Raw genomic sequence first — 22,500 nt, 5'->3', positions numbered from 1 at the left:
GTGCACTGCGATTGCCGGAACGAGACTAGCTTTCCAGGCAGTATGATGCCACCAGTCCAGCGCTGGGCTGCGTCCTCCCCAAGGAGGGAGGAGGTGCCTGATGCAGTTGAGGCAAGGCTGAGAAGGAGATCTCCTAACTCATGACTTATCCGCGGTTACGACGCCCCTGGGAGGAGCTTATGAGAAGACCCGGTCCGTCTCCTCCACGCGTATAGTCGGCGAGCGCACAAAAAGAATCACCCGAGAGTAGAGACTGTGACCACAATGGCAATGGCTGGCAAGACTACAGCCTTATTGATCTTAACGCACAGTCTAATTTGTCAGTCAGCGTTTGCCGGGAGCCCAGAAGGGCCTACCATCACCATTATGTCAGCTATTTTTGGAGGCAGAAGGGAGACGGCAAACGTTCCGGAGTCGCAAAACCTACCTGGGTCACCAGGCTGCAGCTGTCCACGACGGACACCGAATTTCCGCAGCTGGCCCAGACGGAGTCGTCCAGGGGCAGCAAGGCACGAACAGGCTGCCGGCCCAGCTCGGCGCTCCTGCAGGACTCCGGCCGCCACAGGTCTCCTAAACGGGGCACAAAGTTCCCACATGCAAGCTGGAGAAATACAAGAACGAGCAATGGTGAGGGTGCGGCGTGACGGAGGCATTTCCTGTTTCCGGGAATGCTGAGAAAAATGAAAAGTTGAAACTATTTAATTAGCATCCCCCCCCCCCTCCTCTTATAAGAAGTCATCAAACAGTGGAATTGGAAAAATGTGCCACGTGGTGATTTGGCCATTTTTGCCTGAAGCAAGTCACTTAAGCTAAATTGGTTCCATTAAAGTCGAGGAGTTAAATCCTTGTGTTTTCAAGACAAATGGACAGGAGAGATGCGAGGACTCGCTCACCTGTGCTGATTTAAACACGCCGGCGAAGCACCAGCATGACATCGGAACGTGCTTGTGGGCTGTGTGACCTCGTGAGTCCACGGTGCGCTTTCGGTGCCATGCTAACGCGCCGAAGAGTGTCAGGTTAATGACTACAACGCTGGGTAATGTAAACCACCCCCACCCACCCGTCCGTCTTCACAGCCTTGATTATTTTTCTCAAACGCAAATTACGCTCAGAACCAAGCGTGTCTCCCACTTCAGGGCCTAATCGTAGGGTGTGCAGCCAAACCATCGCGGACAGCACCATGACGCCCCGATACACACACTAACACACACACACGCATGCCCAGAAACTAATGAAGCAAAATTAGAGAAGGATGCGCTGCGTGTCATTTAATTAACATTTCGAGTTGTTTATTTCTACCTTTGTTACCAGAATACCTTCCTCGGGTTAATTGCGCCGGCGTAAAGGAAACGTCACGCCCCATATCCCTCCAGGCCCGCCCTTAGAAAACTCCCCCTTTGGCCCGTCGTACACAAACAGCGGCCCCGTTCAGAGTCGCTCCTTTCATCACGGAGGACGTCCGGAGGAAGAAAGGACAGCGATCACACTGCAGACGCGCAAAACATCCAGGGACGCGGTCTTTAATAAACACGTTTTTATTAAAATAAAGGCTCAGAATGGGGCGGAGACGAGGACGGTTTCACACGGCATCTCATTTCCACGGGCTTTTATTAACTCGGGGTGTCCGACACTTCGCTGGCCCACGGAATTCAATCTCCTTCCTAATATTCCTACATATTTTCCACTGTGTAGTTTCATCGACAACAAATTCATTACTTTAACTCTCGATACCCTGAAACAAATACGCCGCAACACTAACACAATCGAAAAACCCCTTCTGATTGGGGATTTTTTCATACTCTCATTTTTACTTTATTAAAATATTTCTTTATTTTATTTATGAACATCTTATTGTTAGGCGGTATATAGTTGCATTTCCTCTTCGTCTCAACCACGTGGCTTTTTGAGAGTTTTTCAATTCCTTTTACTATTTATTTTTGCATTTCATATATAGTGTAACATCCAACAGGCACACTGCGCAAGGCTGCGCGTAATCATCCTGCAGGCTGCGGCAGAGCGAACGCCTCGCAGACGGGCAGGTAGGTGGCATGAGACGATAAACCCTTACCGTAATGTCTGTGCCTGCTGTCAGCTGAATGTGACTGCTGAGTCAGTCTGATCCCCAGGCTGTGCCTAACGCATGTGCCTAACGCATGTGCCTAACGCATGTGCCTAACGCATGTCTACTTTTAACGTGGAAATATATGCACCACGCACACACACAAAGACGCACATGTACACCCGCGTGCACACACACACACACACACACGTACACCCGCGTGCACACACACACAGACGCACATGTACACCCGCGTGCACACACACACACACAAGCATACACACACGCAGACACAAGTATACACACACGCACGCAGACACAAGTATACACACACACACACACACAAAGACGCACATGTACACCCGCGTGCACACACACACACAAGCATACACACACACGCAGACACAAGTATACACACACACACGCAGACACAAGTATACACACACACACGCAGACACAAGTATACACACACACACGCAGACACAAGTATATATACACACACACACACACACACACACACACACACACACAGCTGCGCTCACTAGCCATCATACATGAGGACATGGAAGTTGGATGTTTCTGTCCACGTGCCTTCTCATGACTACAACTTGCTTACAGCACATAATGTACAACAATAATAGAAAATAATAACACGTTCATGAAATGGTCATTTGCTTTCAAGGTAATCCTGAATTCACCGGCATTTTTTATGCAACTAATACACAGCCTTCCCATCACCCTGCCTTATCCAGTCACACTCGGATTACACGACGGAATACATCCCTCTCACGCTCTCACACGCAGCGCGACAGTCCCCTCGGAGGGGCCCAAAAACAAACAGAAATGCAAACAAAACAAGCCCATCCTTGACTGCGTGAAAGGAAAGAAGATAAAAGACCAACTACAACACAAAGACAATCAGACTCATCTGTCCTGATCATTTGATTTGATTACCCTTCTTCCCCGCCGCATCCCTTTCAGTGGTAGACATCATAATCACTTAATGATCCCCTCCCCATTTACTGTTTCGTCCCATTAGCGAGACGGAAAACACAGGGCGTCGTCATCTATGTCGGAGCAAATGTGTCGCGAGAATTTACCTATTATTAACGGGGAATTTAAAACCAAAGGAAAAGAACAATGGTAAACTAAAAAAAACGTACAGAATGTCGCTCCTAATAAATCCCTGAATGGCTGGGGGAGAAATTAAACACTGAAGAATATAGAAGAGCACAGGAAACAGGCTTCGACCGGATCGTGTACCACCAACCTTCGGCCTGCCTGCTGTAAGCCAGGAGCGAGCCGCTGTGCAGGCCAGCCCACAGCACGCCGGCCGAGGGCGAGAGCTTCAGGCACAGGACGGGGTCGCCCCGGGCGCTCCGCAGAGACAGAAGGGCCTGCGCAGACGTCTCCATGCCGCCGTAGACCAGGATCCTGCGCGGGACAGCGGAAATCACACAGCTGCCGTTTCAGAGGTTGAAATGGGCTGGACAGATGTTGTTAGACCCTGTCGGTTTCCTAACAAAGAACCGCAGTTCTGTTCAGAAGGCAAAAGCCAGAGAAATCTGCGAAGGCGTCACAGAGAAACTTAAGGGCACATAAAGGACTCGTATTTATGTTTACAATGAAGTGTGCTTTTCACATACTCTCGAGGGAGATGGAACAACGCTTCACTCTAAGCTACACTGAGCCTTTGATATGAAACTGTCAACAGTGAGTGACAAGTTGCAGGCATTATTTTCCATCACTGGATACAATTTTGAAAAAGCACTTGAAAAAAACACTTATATTCAGTTTAAAAAAGGTTTTAAATCCAAAGTAATTTAAAGTAAATGACTCTTTTAAAGGGTCAGTATCAGTGATAATGGTGTGTGTGTGTTAGGCCAGGGCAGTACCTGCCATTGTCCAGTCCTACACACACAGTGCTCCCACCAGCACCAGGGGCCTGGACCAGGGGCCTGTCTGCCTCAGGAGGCCTGACCTCCGGCACAAACTCCAGACAACGCACGGGCGCGCCCACCTGGAAGCTCTTCACTGGCCGAGGGGTGGGTCTGTTCAGGGAGAAGATCTCCAGTTGACCCCGACCAGAGTCCCCCTGGCTAGCGACCTGGCGAGAGGGTGTGTGAGAGAGAGAGAGAGAGAGAGAGAGAGAGAGAGAGAGAGAGCACTCAGCACACATTCACAGGGTCAATCAGTCATGGTGGAGTCTGTTCCATGGTAAAGGAGAACAGGAGGGAGGATGAGTGAGAGAGAGAGAGAGAGAGAGAGAGAGAGAGAGAGAGTCAGAAAGAGAAAGAGTGAGAGAAAGAGAGAGTTAGGAAAGAGAGAGAGAGAGAGAGGAAGAGAGAGCAACAGAGGGAGAGAGAGATGGAGAGATCAAGAGAGAGACAGGAAGTCCTGGTGGAGTTCTGCTCCTCTGCCACGTGCCTACACTCCCAATGCTCGATCCGGCCTTGATCAAATTTCAGCTGGCAGAGAACACTTCCACTCCTGTTATTCCTTTTAGCCGCGATATTTCTACCTGTCAGCAATTTCAATTTCAAAGGACAGAGACCGGCTGAAATCAAATATCCTTTCAAATCGAGTCTGCACGCACTCGGATCCTCTTCAGATTTCCAAGCATTGGGCCTAATGGATTCCTGGAGTCGTCTCAATAACCTCCGACATTCTTCTTCAAACTCTGGATTTTTTTCGACACCAGGTGACGCGAACGTGTTGGGAAGAGAGGCAAGGGCCTTCGGATGTAAGCCGCAGCACATAAGAACTCAGAGTTCTGGGTGAGTGACTGGTTTGCTGTATAAGATGGAGGTTTAGATGACAAATTTGATCCTGCAACTGCAGGAAGTTGACAGAGTAAGACATTAGGAAACCACATCACGCAAACCGCCCTGCAAAGAAAAACCAAAGCAAAGCAAAGACTTCCACCTGATGAGTATTTAGGGCTGCACTGTTAATTAACGACTTTTATGTGCAGGAAAGGAAATGTTTGCTTTTATCAACGCTGTCGTGCGGCTGGTTCGTTTCTAACGCAGGGGAGGCGACCTGCTCGCAGTCAAACAAAATGATGGCCTCCCGCCAGGAGTGTCCCGCCGACCAGCTCATGTCTCAGGTCTAAATCTTCCAATTACCAAATACCAACAAAAAGACACACACACACACACACAAAACCTCTCGTGTTTACCCGGGAGACAAAATGAGCGAGTGTGAGAGCGAGGGACTGAGTTAGTAAGAGAAAGAATGAGTGAGAGTTGGAGAGAGTGAGAAAGACTATGGGTGTGAAAGAGTATGAGCGTGAGAATGCGAGAGAGAGGGAAGGAGAGAACGCAAGAGTGGGTGAGAGGAAAAAAAGAGAAAGCAGATAGAGAGAGAGGCTGAGGCTGGGTACCGATGCGCCCAGCTGCCTGTGATCAGTTCCTATGCTCATTAGGATGCTCTGGGGTTTGGGGTCCATGATGGATTGTTAACTATGGAGGTTTTTCTTCAGCCCCGGGGCAGCCGAGTGAAGTCCATCACCCACAAAGGAGCTCTGCGGCCAAGGGGTGACACGCCCCTCTGAGACAGGCCCCCCTGAGACACGCTCCATGGCCCAAACTGGCTAAAAAGTACAGTCTAGCCCTTCTAAACAGCCCTGCTAATATGCAGGCAGTCATTAGTGTGACGTGTATCTGCACACGGAGCGGATGGCTGAGGACTACTGGCCCCGACGGTCTGGATGGTGGGTGGGTAGGTGTGGGAGGAGGGATTGGGCCGAGCAGACAAAGCAAATGAGGGTGTCGTGTGGGGGGGGTGGGGGGTCAGCCTACCACACACGAACCTCTGCAGAGACTCTGCTGTCTGACTCGCATGCACCACACCCCCCCCCCCCCCACACACACACACAGCACGCTCCTCCCTCTTCAATTCTATCCAATTCTTCTCTAAACTCAGCTGGATTACAGTCCCTCGACAAACTCATCAGTGCTTGTTTGGGGGAACAGACTCCTGGACGTGTGCCACGGACTCCCCTCCGACTGCTGGCCAGAAGACCGTGCACGCTCCCTCTTAAGCTGAATCTCTGCCAGCTTTAATAAGGCTGAATTTGACTATGAGCAGAAGGTGTGTAGCGCGAAAGAAGCCCACGGGGTCGCCCGCTCTCGTCCTGAGGGCATAATGGGCAAATTCAGAGCAAATTCAAACCTATGGGGGTTTTTCTAGTTTTCATTAACAGATTTGCCACTTACGAATACTACAAAAGAGGCAGGAAATTCTAGAGGAGAGAAATATGTGCATTTAATATATTTAAATGCAAAAAACAAACACACCATAGTTCCTAGAGGGCGCTACAGGTCACTACACTACAGATTAAACATATATGTCCTCTGGTAAATGTCCAAACTAGTCCTTTGTCAGTTGATCAATATTAACAAAGTTGGCTCGAGTTAATAAGTAGGTGTGTGGGCGTGCGGGTGCAAACCACATGGTTCAGTAGACATGCGGACAGTCAGTAGACATGCAGACAGTCAGTAGACATGCAGACGGTCAGTAGACAGGCAGACAGTCAGTAGACATGCAGACGGTCAGTAGACATGCAGACGGTCAGTAGACAGGCAGAGAGGTGCATGCTAGAAAAATCAATATTATAATTAGCATCTGACACTGTAGGACTACGAGGGTGCTACACTGCCACTCTGCCTTAGACGGATTATAAATGACGTTATTCCTTTGATCAAAGCCATGAGAAAAATCCCACAAGCCTTGTGTGCTGTTATTAGCGTCCTCTTCGGAGAGCCATGGCGCGTAGCCGGCATCAGGCGTGGGAGTGGGAACCGAGCGGACGCGTCTCTCCATCCGCGAATTACGAGCCAGGAGGTGACAAACGTCCGTCATCCACCCGCCCCCGCGCTCCTCCGCAGTTTATCTGGCCGGCAGGAAGAGGGCGGAAAACGACAGCCCAGGTGACTTAGCGGGCCCGATTGGCGCGGAGGAGTGGAAAAGGCCCTCAGTTAGGCTGCTGTCTAAGTAACGTTAAAGGTTGAGTTAGTATCTCATTGTGTGAAAGGAATGCAAAAAAAAAGAACATCACTGTGCCGTAAAAGAAGCAGAACGCAGAAGACTAAAGCTAAAAAAAAAAAACAGAAGAGAGAGCCATATATCATAGCATTTATTATTGAAAATGGCTTGTACTCGATTTCAGTCCGAGCTGATAAAAAGCTTTTGAGTGTGCTAGATCATTGAACACACGCTGACCTACAGACCGTAGTTCAGCTCGCCAGCGCAAAGAACACCGGAGCGTCAGGCTAACCCACAAAGATCTTCTCCCGCTAACCCGCGACTTTATCTTTCATGTTCCCTGCGGGGTCCGCACCCGCCGATCTCCAGGAAGTCCCCAAAAACGATTAACTGGCGGAGTCAGACAGGAGCGTCCTCCAGTGTCCGAGAGGACTGGCATTGTGTGTATCCGCCTGCTTTGGGGGATTTTCCATGATGAACAGCTCACAGCGTTGGGTTCAGGGAGTTGGGGGAATGAAACGTGGCTTTTACCTTTTTTTTACTGGGCGTTTCGCTTTTGTGCATTTTGAGCCAAATCTACAGGCCTTGGGGAGATCTTTATAAGCAAATATATCTTATGGATAGAAATCATAAGGTGAACATCATACCATTACCTACGGTGTGCCACCCTCTTAGTGTGCCTTATCCTACAAATACACGTAAGGGTGTTGGTGCGTCCCAGGACGAGTTGGGAATACGCTCTGTATATGTGAGTGGCTCGGTGTGTAAGAGGGTGCAGGGATGAACAGGTTAACTCCTTCACTTACCCACAGGTAGCCTTGAGGGAGGGACATGCCTGCCGCGGAGCAGCCCAGCAGAGCGCACTGGACCGGATTGTGCAGGGCAGCCACCAGCTAGGGGGGAGAAAGTGAGAGTTTAGTCACACTCAAGCGGGCCCAGAACGTCCCCGTTTTACTGCGCGCGTAAATTCGCCCGGATCCGATCCAACCGGCACGTCTTGGAGCCGCTCGAGCCCGCCTGCGGATGCGGTCCAGCCAGGAAACAGGCGCTGTCCGACACGACCACGATGGATCCCGGCCAACGGCACCGCTGCGTTATTTGATACCGCGCCGCTCTGACACACGTTCACGGGCCCCGCGGCGAACGATGAATGCCCTTTGTCCCTGTGGGACGCCCTTCTGGCTCAGACGAAGCCAAATTTAAAGAAAGAAAGAGCTCCGATTCCACACATCCGGCCTGGTTGTTAAAACGGGAATCTAACTTGCACTGGAGCACTGCGATGGCGCAGCGAGAGACCTGCCAAGGCCACGTGCCATTCAGCATGGCACGTACACAGACCTGCAGAACGTGCGTGCTACCTTTACAGTTACTGAGGGAAGAGTGTGGCAACTGCGCAGTGGCTCGTTCGGAGCCCATGGTGCTGGCAGGAAATCTGCAAAATTCACAGAGCAAAAGGAAATTATTTAAGTGTCTGCTTGCTTGTATTTCTCAATAGGACCCGTGCTGAGCAAAGTGGCAGACGGCACATATAATTGCATCAGACTGGGGTGTGTGTGTCTGGGGATGCAGGGTGTGTGTGTATGTCTCTGCAGCCTTAATGCCATTTAATGTTGCCTCTGAGGAATATGAGCATCAATCACTGGTAATTTATTACATCCATCCAAAAGCAAACCCCCCAAAACACACACACACACACACACACACACACACACACACACACACACACACACACTCCCCTCCCCAGAATGCACGTCCAAACAAAAACATGCTGAAAATAACGCCAGCCAGATGACTAACTCTGCCCATCTGTCCAACGGGAGCACCTCCTCCCTGCGTTCTCTCGTCATCCGTTTACACTCGTTGAGCGCGTTCGCTCCTCCCGCCTGACACGTATTCCCACCATCCGCCCCTCCTTCAGTTAAAGGATGGATGTGTTTAATTGCTAATTAAATGGCAGTCATAACAAGCAGGCATATGGCAGCCCGCGGGCAGAGGACCCTGGGTAAGAGGGATCCAGGGACCATCCTGCAGCTGTCCGAGGCGCCCCAGAGCGTCGCTGCGTAGTCTTTGACCCACCTCCAACGCCGCTGCGTCGGGCTCCGCTCGGTCCAAATCCCCGTCGGCTCCAACACAGTCTGTGTAACACCCCCCCCCCCCCCCCCAATCGCCCTCGCTACATCAAGGCAAAGTGCTTGTTCTCTCTACATCCAACAGCATGGGAGGGAACAGAAAAATCAGAATGGCCCTCGACTCTGCGCTCTCAAACTAGCTGCACTTTTACGGGACAGATCCGCTCTGAAAACGCTGCTCCAGCGCAGAGCAGCCCGGAGGAGCGGGACGCATCGGGACGCGCGCTCGCGATGATGTCTGTCAGTAGCGAGAGGCTCATTTGCATATCGCCACGTTCCGCCGAGTCGGTTCTGGTGTTGCGGGGTGTCGCTCCCTCCCAGAACCCATCTGCTCCTGCAGGAACGTCGCGGGAAAAGACAGCGAGAGGATAGGAAAGCAGGTGAGCGGATGGAGGGGGTGGGGGGGGGGGTTCCGATGCAGCACTTGCAGCTGCGCAGGTGAGCACTAATTAAAGACAGATTTGTTTATGGAGGGTGTGGGCTGGGCTCCCGGTCCCGTTGACCCAGCGCCCTGTGAGGGGAGCCGTCCCGCCCGCCCTCCATGGATGGTGCCGCATGCCGGATCCAGGTGGCGTTCCCGTTTCCCACAGCCCGACTTTGAAATGCAGCAGACAGCGGAGGGCCCGCCCGCAGACGAACACCTTTGCAACGTCCGGCACGTTATTAGCGTGTTATGTTAGGCGCCCGGGCACGCACAACTGTAACACAATCGGCCTGGTAGCGGGTAGAGGTTGAACGAGCTACCCAGAGGCTCCGGGGTGGGGTGCGTTCGGTGCCAAGCGGGTGACCTCATGCACGGCGGGATCAACTTTTCCACGTACCATTTAACAACTTCCTGCGCTCCGCCAGGAGGAAGGATTTAACAGCGTCTAATTTGCATCGTCAGGAGCCTCAGATCCACCTGGGGTGGAGTCTTCACACTCCGAGCTCTTTTTTTGCTCTGTGAAGTCTGCGTTCAGCCGGCGCTAAGTTTACCGCACATCAGACGCGATGATTAGTACTGCGTTCGGCTTGGAGGTGAGTGTTTATGAGTGCTCTGAAGACAACAGACGCTGCCATCAATGATTCAAAAGTCCTGCTTAAAGTGTCTTTATTGCTCATGCCGTCCCCGTCTATGAAATCTTCTTTAACGCGCGATTCAGACAGTTAACATCGCATGCGCACTTGGGACATCCGGTGCCGCTGTCCTCGGAAAGAAACGCTGGACAGTTCGACCGTACTTGGCCGCATGTCCTGCGTCGTGCGCCACCGTAGCGCTACGGTCACGCCGAACTCATCTGAACGCGGCAAGAAGATCCGTCGCCTGACTTCGTCCAGTTCCGGAGTAACGAGCGGCAGCATTAACAGCAAAACGACACCAACCCCTGAACTCTTAACACACCGACACTTCACAAACATGCCGGAGCTCTGGGACACCGTGCTATTAGCATTTAATAAGCTGTGTGTCGCCTCTGAAACCCACAGAGCTCGGGTTAGCATGTAGAGCTGCAAACGGGTGGGGGGTGGGGGGTTATCCGCTCGGTGAGTCACAAAGGCCACTTCTGTGAGAGCGTGCGTCCTCCTGACGACGACACAGGCACCTCCCACACGCTAGCGAGCGCTGACGGAGCCGTTCTGCTGGTTATTGACTGATAATTGCTTGGTTCTGGGATCCGCCTCCGTGCTCTCTCGTTCCTGGGATAAAGGGAAGCTGGAAAGGGGGGTGGGAGGGGTCCCTTGACTTGAAGAGAAAATACCGCATAGTGCTCATGCCAATATGACCACTGCCGAACACCACGGTGTCTTACAGGGCAGATCAAAAACCAGTTCAAGTCTGCTTCTCTCTCTGTGTGTGTCTGTGTGTGTGTGTGTGTGTGTGTAAGTAATACTGGGCAGATTAGAGTCTGTCTGTGTCTGTTTCAGTGTGTGTGTGTTATACTGGGGAGATTAGAACCTGTTCGTGTCTACTAAAGGAGACTTTAGCCAAACCAATACAAGCATTCTGCAGTTAGAGCTCCTTAAGCCTGCAGGAATTTGAAACGTGTGCATGTGCGTGTGTGTGTTTGGAGGGACCAGCGACCATACACTTGGCCGGAGTGTCAGAAAGACTGTGGCCTGACAGCAAGCTTAATCCGGCCAGCTGCACAACTTCCCTCCCAAACGATCCGACGGTTTGTGCGAGCGCTCGCATAGGGCGTACCATGTTCCGGCGCGCCATTCGCTGTCTGTCCAGTGTCCTCTGCAAACTCCGGCGACCTTAACACGCCACAAACAAGTAGCCTGTGTCATCAGATCACGAGCTGGACATCGTCCAATCATTTCAATTCCACGGGTGGAGACAGATGAAAGTTCACAGGGTGGAGCAACTGGCGTCATGCGCGGTACATTCCTGGTCACCTGAGCACGGCGGGTTTAAACCGGAGAATCATTGTTTACATCTCCCGAGCAGCGAAAGAGCGAGTGGGTGCTTGTCTGGTATCTGAACGTACGGCATCGAGTTGTAAACTTTTGATTAAGCTCGACAGGAAAGCTGACCATCTTAACGTACAGACTCCCTGCTTCCTTTGGCTTAACGTACAGACTCCCTGCTTCCTTTGGCTTAACGTACAGACTCCCTGCTTCCTTTGGCTTAACGTACAGACTCCCTGCTTCCTTTGGCTTAACGTACAGACTCCCTGCTTCCTTTGGCTTAACGTACAGACTCCCTGCTTCCTTTGGCTTAACGTACAGACTCCCCGCTTCCTTTGGCTTAACGTACAGACTCCCTGCTTCCTTTGGCTATCGATAAGATCACGGCAGCAGTGCAGAGTCGGCGGGAGGTTCGACCAGGACATCACAAAGATGCGTTCGCTCGCGTTCACATGCCAACTGTGGCCCGCTGCTGGACGCGTTTGATTGCGGCGCGCCTGGCTAATTCAGTTGGAACCCAGTGCGTCTCGTTCCCTCTGGCGCGGATTCTCTGATGCGGCGTGACAACCCCACCATCGACGAGATAAAACAACCCGACGGTGGCACAAATAACAGGGTTTGGAGCCAAGAGCTGGCTGGAGGCTCTCTCTCTCTCTCTCTCTCTCTCTCTCTCTCTCTGGCAGGAACACGGGGGAGAAACACGCAGAGACTTAAGGGTCTCCTCCCCCAGTCTGGACGAAGGCACGGCGGGCCGGCCGCTAAACGGGCGGTGAGAGATGGCGCCTTCAAAAAAATCCCTCAGACACTCCACAGGCTCGCGTGGGGTCAACCGGGCAGGGTCAGCCACGCGCCACACACCCATGAGGAATAACTCCAGGGCTTCTGTCCCCTCTGTCTACGCACTCCTTAATAACAGCAATTACCCAAAGAATTGCCACTGATCAGGAGCTGATAAAGGAGTGGTGGCAGCTGTGTTACCTAATCCAGGGGATTTTTCTGCTCGTTTGTTTGCTTTTGTTTGTTTAAGACAACTGGACCTCTCTAGCTTTTGGAACAGCTAGGGAAGAGGACATAACGCAGTGTAATGCAAGCTCCTGGCCGTGCCAGGAGGTGGTCCGTGTGGCTTAATCACGTGGGGAAGGACTGATGGCGCGATTACCCGTCAGGAGAAGGAGGGGACGAAGGCTGGCAGCTCACACCGGGGCAGTAAACAACGGACCAATCACGGGTAGGACGGGGGGGATGCAGCATCCTCGTGAAGCGCCCTCCCATTACTAAGGGCAAGTCGGCGAGAGCACTGACGTTTAAATTAGCACGTCTCTCCTGTGCCGCTCTCGTCAAGGTTGCGTTAGCGGCCGTCTCTGCAGAAGAGCAGCTTGAGGGTGTGTGTGTGGGGGGGGGACGAGGAGACCGAGACGCTGTCTGCTCCGCTCACGGCACAGCTAGGGCATGGACGATTTCCAGTAATTAGCACGCAACTGTCAAAGCGACAGATCAGTCCCCTCTGAGGATGACCTCACACTTAGGCCCCGCCACAGTGGCACTTCCGCTACCCGCACACCAGAGCCACACTGCCCTCTACTGGTTGAAAGCGTAACAACCTGGACACTTGAAACTGCCGGGCGTGCCAATATTTCAATCCAAGATATGAGAAGATGCATTTTCTTCGGGGGCTGGGTGTTAGTTGATGCGCCGCAACTTCAAATTCACTTACATTCCTCTGGGTCTCATGATAACAATGCTATCGCATACAATAAGATGAAGGTGTGTTTTCACGATTACATTAATATGTGCTTTTACGGTTAGATTGGCGAGGTGGTTCCTTCTTGCCTTCTTGCCCTTCCTGGGCGTTTCTGAAGGTCTTTAGATGGCTCGCGGGGATCGGAGAAAGGTCATTCCATGCTGGTCCTGCTCTCAAGACTGGACACAAAAACAAAGTCAAGGTAACAAAGCCAGTGCAACACCCGGGCTCATCATGGCCGCAAACCCCGTCCGCCAGATTTGATTCGGCAAATCCCATTCGTAACCTGAGAGCGGCAGCGGCAAAAAAAAACATTTGCATGCCGGAAAAGTGCTGCCTACGGTATCAGCCACCTGCCTGGGTGTCTGGGATGACAGGAAGACAGCGTAAGGAGAACGGGAGCCGCTGGAGTCGCCGGTACAGGAGCTCCGAGAGGCTCCTTATGTTTTACTGTGTAACAGCGGAGAGGAAGCATTAGTGCAGAACGAATCCTGCGCAGGAGCGCGCATCCTGACCGGAGGGGCCGTCGGTCACGTGGGACAGCAGCCACGCTAGGCACCAGTCGAACGGCCGGTCCGTGACGGACAACGTCGAGCACCCGCCCTGCGGGGCTGACGCCCGGGAAAAGGTGATCGACAGAGTGACAGGTTAGCGCTGGATGGTGTAATCCCTCCTCCGGAAGCCGGAAGAGAAAAGAGAGGAAACGGTGTGCTTCCGTAATTAATTACGCCACTCCACAGGCAGGTGGCAGCAGAGATGTGGGGCGGGGCGGGGGGGGGGGGGGGGGGTTTAATAGCCCCCCCCCCCCGAAAAAGACACGGGGATATATAGCTGCAGGTCCAGTGAGTGTTCCTCAAACAGGTGCGAGCATTTTCCCTATTGCCCTTGCTGTGTGAGAGTGTTTGCATTTGCCAGAGGGATGAGGCATTGCAGAGGAGAGAGAGTGGAAGAAGGCCACAGGGAGACGCGGGAGTGTGCCGGAGATGGATAAGACAGAGCTTTTAATCCATGTGGTAGCTTCTGCTCTACACAGAGACAAACGCTGCACTTAAGAGGACAGCCTTGGTAGGGTTTGTTCTGATGCCTCTCCCGCAGAAAACGGTAGCCTAGATCTACAGAGACTTGCTATAGAGGGGAAGGGCACCTTTCTGAGAGGTTATTTGATCTATATTTCATGTGTGGTTGTGCAACGTTGTGCGTGACCAAGCGTCAGATCCAGATGAGTGGGAATCATTCTCTTTATTTTGCTTTCGCCTGCCTTCGCAACAGAAGCAGTTCCGCGGAGCCGACGTCATAAATCAGCTCTTCTCGGAGCGACGTCACGAACGGGCTCCGTCCCCGCGGACGCCATTGCCGCGGCCAGCGTGGGGTGTGTTGACAGAGACCCCGACGGCGGGGCCGGAGCGATGCGGGCGGGGGGGGGGATCTCCATCGCGAGATGGTAAGACGCAACTCGGGAGGGGATTGCCGGCGAGGGACCGCCCAGACGCGGTCTGCGCTCTCTGCCAGCCCGGCGGGAAATAAGGTGAGTACTAGCAGAGAAACCGATCGGCTGCCAATATGGAGGTTAGTGGCGGTGTGCTGGCTGATAAGTTGATAAGCCTGAGAGAGTCACAACTTGCGTGGGAGGCAAATAAAAGTCGGAAAGAGAAGAGACACTTTGGCATGCACCGGGAGAGACACACGAGTATCAGAATATATCACACAAGCTAGCATGAGACGCTTTCACAAATACTGCATGTGGGATAGCATACATCAGTGGCAAAAAATTCTCAGCAAGCTATTCAAGCACTAGAAATAAAACAAGATAAAGCACACACACACACACAAACTAAAACCATGAGATTGTAGAAGACTATGTCAGAAAGATGTTTGCACTCCCCCTCCAATCATTGTGCATCCCGAGTTTGTTTGTGGGGTCAGTAAACATGAGCTGTGGATGAACCAGTAGGCAAACAGGCCAAGCTAACCCCCACCAGGGCCGGAGCCAGCGGGGCCACGCAGCACGGCCCGTGTTGCACAACCCGTTTTCAAAGGCCAAGGCCTTGGCTGTGTTTGGTCTCCATTATTGGGTTATACAAAATAAACGAGTGAATGAATGAATTCTTCACACCGGTGTGTAATCACAGAGTTCCATTCAGTGTCCATATGATCTCCGTTATACGGAAAAACGTGGGCATCAAGCACAGTCCGTCCGAAGCGCTTTCGTACAGAAAAAGCCTCTGGACTGTGTCACGTGAGTAAGACTTCTGCCCAACCTGCACACACCTAAACGGGCCTAATCGTTCATCCATACGTCAGTCCCTGTAGAGGCACCGGATATGTATGACATCATCTTGCACTTCAAAGCGAGCCGTGAACATCTCCCCCGTGTGTCCAAGTTCCTCTCAATCAAGAATAATCTCTAAACAAAAACCTCTTCTCCCTTTCCACCTACTGATCTCCACACATCCAGACAGTTGTGTGTGAACCCGGTGGTTTTTGGTGGCTTTTTTGCTATCTTTTTTTCATTTTTAGGCTGAAGTTGATTTGTGGCAAAGTGTTATATTTTCCCCCCCGAGCACCAGCGCGCGAGTGCGAGAATGAACGGCATCGATGCGAGCCGGTACTTCGGGCAGAGAAGTGACGCCAGACCCACGCGTACCCTCCCTGCATTTCAACTGCAGGAGACTCAGGCAGAGAGAAGAGGTCAAAGTGACCTTGGACCAAACCTCCGCAGCTGGTAATTCGCTCAACAAAATCGCCGGAGAGACGTCGCTAAAGAGTGTCAGCTTTGAGAAAAAGGGACCATGGAAATAACAAACAAAAAACAAGAGCGTGAGTGCGACGTGGCTCGCGAGCGTAGCCTGCCTGCGCGATGCCGCCGTTTGCGAGAAGCTCTCCGCGAGCGCTGAACTCGCAGAACACCCGCGCACGTGTTCTGTGGTGTTATCTGAGTCTTGGCAGGCGTACAAAGGCAGCAGATCCCTTCGCCAGACGAACGGCCGGATGACCATCAACTCTTAGACCTAGCGAGTCCGCCCCAGAGCCACACGCCTCCCGCGGGCTCCGAGCAGACCCCCGAACCCGCACGCCGCCAGGATGCACAGTCAAACGTCCGTGACCCTGGATGGCAGTAAAAGCTACGCTGGTTTCAAACAGCGGTGGAAATGGATGGGCGCCCTCGGGCACTTTCTCTTATCTTGGTCTTCGGTGTCCTGCGTCCGCCTGACGCGGAAGAGTCCCTTCTCGTGGCTGGTGGGCGGGGGCTGGGCCGCGTCCGCCCACGGATGGGGGCGGAGGTCTGTGACCGGGGTTCAAGCCGACACCCCACACCCCGCCCACCACACACACACACACACACACACACACACAGGGGAGAGGCTGTAGAGAGAGACAAGGTAACGGTCTAAAACAAGGAGAGAGAATGAATGATGGGGGGGAGGGATAAAGACAAAGGGAGAGAGAAAAGGTGGGGATCATGCAGAGAACGGGAATGGAATCACGCCTTGGCAAGGTTGCCAGATCCCTCGGACGAAGACTCCCCTCAACCCCGACGTCCTGTCTATTAGGTTACGGCAGGGAAGCTTAATTTAATGCAGGCCCATTGATTTATGCTTGGGTGTCTCGCAGTCATTAAGGTAATTGTATGATCACTTTATAACGTCCTCCCACCGAGGGCGCGGTAATTTGGCACCTTAGCGCACGACGCAGCGGCAAGCACCATAACTGTATTAGGGCTGAAAATCTCGTTTAAAATATCATCTTCCAGACAGTAGAAATTGATTTTATATGTTTTTGACAGACTCCGAAACCCTTTTAGGCTGGCGCTCACCCTGGTTCAACGTTTGATCTGTGAAAGGCCCACCGCTCAAGAGCCACTATCGATCGCAGACGAGGTGGAGGAGGCCCACAAATCAGGCAGGACCCTTGTGGACCTTCCTGTGGTGCCACCGTAGCCTTGAGGTTAGCGTCGGAGTTTGCCTTAACGCCGGAGTTTCCTTTTTCCGCGGCTGAGACGCAATCAAATGAGCCATTGCGCTTAAGAACAAGAGTCATACCTTCCTAATTAAAAAAGACTGGGTATAAAATTGCGGTTATACGTTTGTTCTGAGACATGCGTCTTAAAAACAAGAACCATAACTTTCTAGTCCTTTAAAATAGAAGCGATTTAGAGTTTTTCATTATTTCATTATTATTCTTAAAAGCATATTTTTAATCAGTAATCACCATACATTATTCAGTACATACACCGAAACCCATTGCAATGGTAAGTGCTGACAAAAATCCTGAACTTGCTAGCGGGTCCTTGGCGTGTAAGGGTTTAAACTGCGTTTTGTAGATGACCAAAAGGGCAACAGGCTCAGCGCTTCTGCACGAGACAAACACGAAAAGCTCACCTTGCAATCCGGTGCTTTCGAGTTGAAGACGGGCATACGATACGCCAGCAGCGGACACCAGAACGGGGCCTTGATCCTCGTGTCGTCCTCTGCGGAGACCCAGCCCGGTGCGTTGTCCTCTCCTGAAAGAGAAAATTCACTTTTATGAAATGTCAATTTCCGCCACTTACCGAGGATAGAGGTTTGAAGCCACCCTGCCAAAAAAAAAAAACCCCACACAATTATTAAAGCGCACAAGTTCATGGACGTCACTAACAGAGCAAGCCTAGATTAAAGAAGGAAACGTTCACGCGTCGAGCAGAACAGCTCTTTGTATGACCGCGGCTTGGCTAATAGGTACAGGCCTCCTCCTTCTGTAGGTGCAGACACCCAGAGATGATGCAGCCTAATGGGCCTCCCTGAGACACGGCACTGTGGCAGGTGTCCATCCCAGCATGCACTGCAGCAACCTCTGCATTTCACTTAATTAGGAGGAAAAGTCAGGCAGCGCGGGCCGCCTGCGACCCGTCCTCCCGGCAGCTCTGACAGGTGTTTTTCCATTTCGCCAAGTGCGATCCAGAGCAGCCGTCCGCTCGCCATTCGGCACATCGGTAATTAACCATCCCTGCTGACTCCAACACTGCCGTACGTGCGATTAAACGGCAAGGCTCTTATTGACTCCGCGTCCTTCGCCGCATTACCAACATGCAGTCAGCCTCGCATGCCACAGTAAGAGGACCCCAAAAGCAGGGCTTCCGGATTTTTTAACGGATCATTTGGTTTTGAACGTGGGCAGAGGGCAGCGTGCTGTTTGTTGGGAGGTTTTTCGGCGCACTGTAGTCGCAGAGGCAGACACACCGAAGCCTTAAGGGCCAATTAGTCTAGCCCTCTCACTTTTAGTTTCGATGGGTTTCATTTAAGAGGACACGCATAACGGTGCGAACTGCCAATTTAAAGTGGCTATGCATCCGTGTAAGGGAGCCTAATGGCCTACACAGCCATAGGCGAAGTTAATTCTTTGATTTGATATCTTTTTACCGCTCGCTCGCTCTCTCTCTCTCTCTCTCTCTCTCTCTCTCTCTCTCCTCCAGAAGCAAAGTTACATGGGAATCAATAGAGTGAATGCAGCAGGTCGGCAAACGACGGCACCTATGAAATATTTTGCTTGCCACTTCACTCGAAACGATTTCACCTACGTGTTCTGCAGGGGCCGAACGGGGAGAACTTTCAAATTTGAGATTCATTCATCACATAAAATGTACAACTCCCTTTCAACACTTTAGCCGAAATATAGAGGCTAAGCTGAGAGCTTTGAGACTGGATCTCCAGTGGTAAAATTCACGCAACATATAAAAGGCTCCAGCGCACTGATGACGAGGCGGGGCCGCTGAAGGACACAGTTAAGACTAAAGCTTAAAGGCGCCCATGGAGAAAACTCTCTCACTCACTCTCTTCTGTATTTATTTATTTTATTTTTTTGGGGGGGGGGGGGGGGGGGGGGGGGTTAAGTCATTTTCATGCCAGTGACCGAGGAAACATACACCATTCCTGCACTATCACCTAATGAACATCTTTATTAACGGTTTTCTCACTAAAATCATTAAATATAGCAACAGCATCTGTGTCCATGGTATGACCTTGCAGTCCTTGGTCGCAATAGCCTGAAATGGAAAGAATTCCTGAATTTTCTGTGAGGCTGCGTGGCTAAATAACTGTTTTTTGTTTTAGCTTCTATGACAGTGCTATGCCTCATGAAATTGAGGGTGGCAACCACATAAGGGAACAATGACAAGCACACTTTATCAAGTTATTAAATTCTAAGCCATATTCAGGCAGGCGCAGAGTGGAAGGTAAAATCTAATTTCCTTTGCTCTGCGTCTCTCTTTTGTGCCCCTCGCGATCTCTGCCATCGACATGACTTGCTGCAACCGTGCGAGTTCACGTGGGCTCCCGGTGACGTACGGCCACAGCTCGCCGAGGCGAGTCACGCGTACCGGCAGCTCGCGGAGATCGGGAGGCACGGAGACAAACGCCGGCGCCGGATGCGGCGATGTCTCGGCTCGGCGCGGTTCGACGGCCGAGTGGTTTTAACGACACACTGCCGACACAAAGCAGCGGTGACGGAAATCGCAGATCAGGCTGGTTAGCAGCGCTGCACGTCAGGACTGCGCGGTAGGAACACTGGGTTACTGAACGGGAGGAGGTGCAGTGTGTCCGCCGGTTCCAACGCTAAAGACCTGCAAAACAAAGACCAGGCCAAACAATACACCTCCCAGTTGGCAGGCCCAAGGAATGTGTGAAGGACTGAATTGTAGTCCGGCACATCACATTTGAGAATGCGACGAGTTAACAGGAGAAAAGAGGCCACTGAACACACAGTAATCAGCTAAAACTAGCCACGTTTACATTTACATATCCGCAGGTATCCATTCACTTTGGTATGCCGTAGTCAAACAAGACGACACTCACTCCTCCCAGGAGATAGATTAATATTTTACCATGCCATCCCGCCACCATACAAACCAATGTAACTAACGCAGCCAAGACGTGAACGCGTTTCACGGCAGCTAAGCGCGCAGACCTTCTATGCTCCCGTCCGCGCGCAGCCGAGGCCGGTTCGTAATTACGCAACACCTGGGCCGATCCCCGCACGCGCTTCGGGGGCACAGAGGCGGGTCCGGGGTCCAGGGTCCCCGGTTTCTGACTTCCTCGGACTAATTATTCAATTAGCATAAACCCGGTTTTCCGTTAGGGGCGGCTTTATGCACTCGCGCTCCCAGAGCGCGGATTAAACGCTGCGGGGTGTCCCGCGGCTGCCGAGAGTTCACCGGCTGTCAGATACGAGGCATCACCAACTTCCGCGGATGACCACTTCCCCTGAACCTTCACCCTTTGAAATATATAAATGATGACAAATAATGGGAGCTGGCCTTCAGCACGACTGGCAACCGCGGCGGCGCAGAGGATGAGGCGTTAATGAGCCCCGGCGCAGAGAGGGTTGGCATCGCTAATGAATCGGGCCTAATGCATTCTGCCCACGTAAAGCCCCTACACCACACTTACAGCGCCTTAAGAAAGTGTTCAGACACACACACACACACACACACACACCCCTTCGTGTTTCTCCTGCTTTGCTTCATTACAACCTGGAATTAAAATGGATTTTTTTTTTTTTTTTTTGGGATTTCACGTAATGGACCTAACAAAATAGTTTAAATTGTTTATTAAATAAATAAATAAGATTATTATCGTTGTTGTTGTTATAACAAGCTGAGTGCATTTGTATTTACCCCCATTTGCAATGAAACCGCTAAATAAGATCTGATCACTTAATCACGTAATTAATTGATTAAAATCCAGCTGTGCTGTCACATGATCTGGCACAGAGTGACAGTATAAATAAACACGCCTGTTCTGAAAAGCCTCTAACTGCAAGTCACTAAGCAACATGAGAGTAATGAGCTCCCCAAACAGGTCAGTCAAAACTGTGGCGCATCCACAGTGAAGATGCAAGTTATTTGACCATAGGCCCAAAGCTGTACATGCTACAAAGTGGGGCTTTATGGAAGAACGGCCATAAAAACAACGTTGATTAAAGAAAAAATAAGAAAATACATTTGAAGTGACAAACGGAGCAGATCTAGCATGTGGCAAGCTCCCCAAGAACATGGAAGAAGGGAAGGGTCTCTGGTCAGATAAAACTAAAATTTTACTTTTTGGCCACAGTGAAGCATGACACAGTCCAAACACTGCTCATCACTCTGAGATCACCACCCCCACAGTGAAGCATGGTACAGTCCAAACACTGCTCATCACTCTGAGATCACCACCCCCACAGTGAAGCATGGTACAGTCCAAACACTGAGACCACCCCCACAGTGAAGCACGGCGGAGGCTATGAAGATGCTCTTCATCTGCAGGAATTGGAAACCTGGTCAAGATTGAAGGAAACATGGATGGCACCAAATCCAGGGTGAGGAAAACACATTTCAGACTGCTGAAGACCTGAGACCGAGACAGAGGTTCACCTTCCAATAGGCTCAAGCGACACTGGGGAGGTTTAAAAGGAAACCTTTAACTGTTTTGTGACGGCCTGGTCAAAGCCGAGACCTCACAAACCTTTAACTGTGTTGGGACGGCCTGCTCAAAGCCCAGACCTCACTTCATCTGAGAATCATGGCGCGTGGCATGAATGGTGCCACCGATCTACCACACAGGAGCTGGAACAGTTTTGCCTTGAGGAACAGAAATCCCAGTGGACTAAGCTAATAGAGACGTAGCCCAAGAGACTGTTGTAATTGCAGCTAAAGAGTCCAGAAAATATTGACATTGGGGGTGGTGAATAGTTATGCACACTAAAGATTTCTGGTGTTTCTTTCTCTTAATTATTATTTGCATCACAATAAAACTTTCACAGCGGTGGGCATGTTGCATAAATCAAATGCTACACATTCACCCCACAAAGATCCATTTTTAATTCCAGGTTGTAATGCAACAAAACAGGAAAAACACCAAGGGGGTAAATACTGTCACGAGGCACTGTGGCACAGGGAGCTTTAGTGAACTGTGCCCACACCCACCCACCCACCCACACATCCACCCACACACCCACACCCACACACCTCTCAGTCTCACTTAGTCTGTCATTAATAATGCAGCCTCACGACGCATCTTAAAACGGAAGCAACATTGGACGTGGTGAACACGAACGCTATTGTGAGGGGAGGGTACGTATTAATTGAGAGGTACATGTTTCTGTGTCTAATCAGAGCGATTCGAGGGGTGTGCGAAAGCAGAGTAAGGGAGCGTTCCATTTGAGGTATAACACGCACTGCA

General features: G+C 51.4%; 1 protein-coding gene across 6 annotated transcripts in view; it reads right to left on the bottom strand.

Annotated features, from left to right (window-relative positions):
* arhgef10la (Rho guanine nucleotide exchange factor (GEF) 10-like a) overlaps positions 1–22,500 on the bottom strand; it is an 83,321-nt gene that overhangs the window by 10,047 nt on the left and 50,774 nt on the right. For all 6 annotated transcript variants that reach the window (XM_081705815.1, XM_081705814.1, XM_081705812.1 and 3 more), the window contains 5 exons: positions 17,686–17,807; positions 7,855–7,941; positions 3,955–4,166; positions 3,330–3,493; positions 428–570 (listed from right to left, as the gene is read on the bottom strand). In XM_081705815.1, coding sequence (XP_081561941.1) covers positions 428–570; positions 3,330–3,493; positions 3,955–4,166; positions 7,855–7,941; positions 17,686–17,807 — 728 coding nt within the window. The remainder of the gene's footprint in view (positions 1–427; positions 571–3,329; positions 3,494–3,954; positions 4,167–7,854; positions 7,942–17,685; positions 17,808–22,500) is intronic.

This window comes from Electrophorus electricus, chromosome 22 (genome assembly GCF_041902795.1).
Source record: "Electrophorus electricus isolate QZ-2024a chromosome 22, ASM4190279v1, whole genome shotgun sequence".
NCBI lineage: Eukaryota > Metazoa > Chordata > Actinopteri > Gymnotiformes > Gymnotidae > Electrophorus > Electrophorus electricus.
This window is presented reverse-complemented; position numbering and strand designations above follow the sequence as displayed.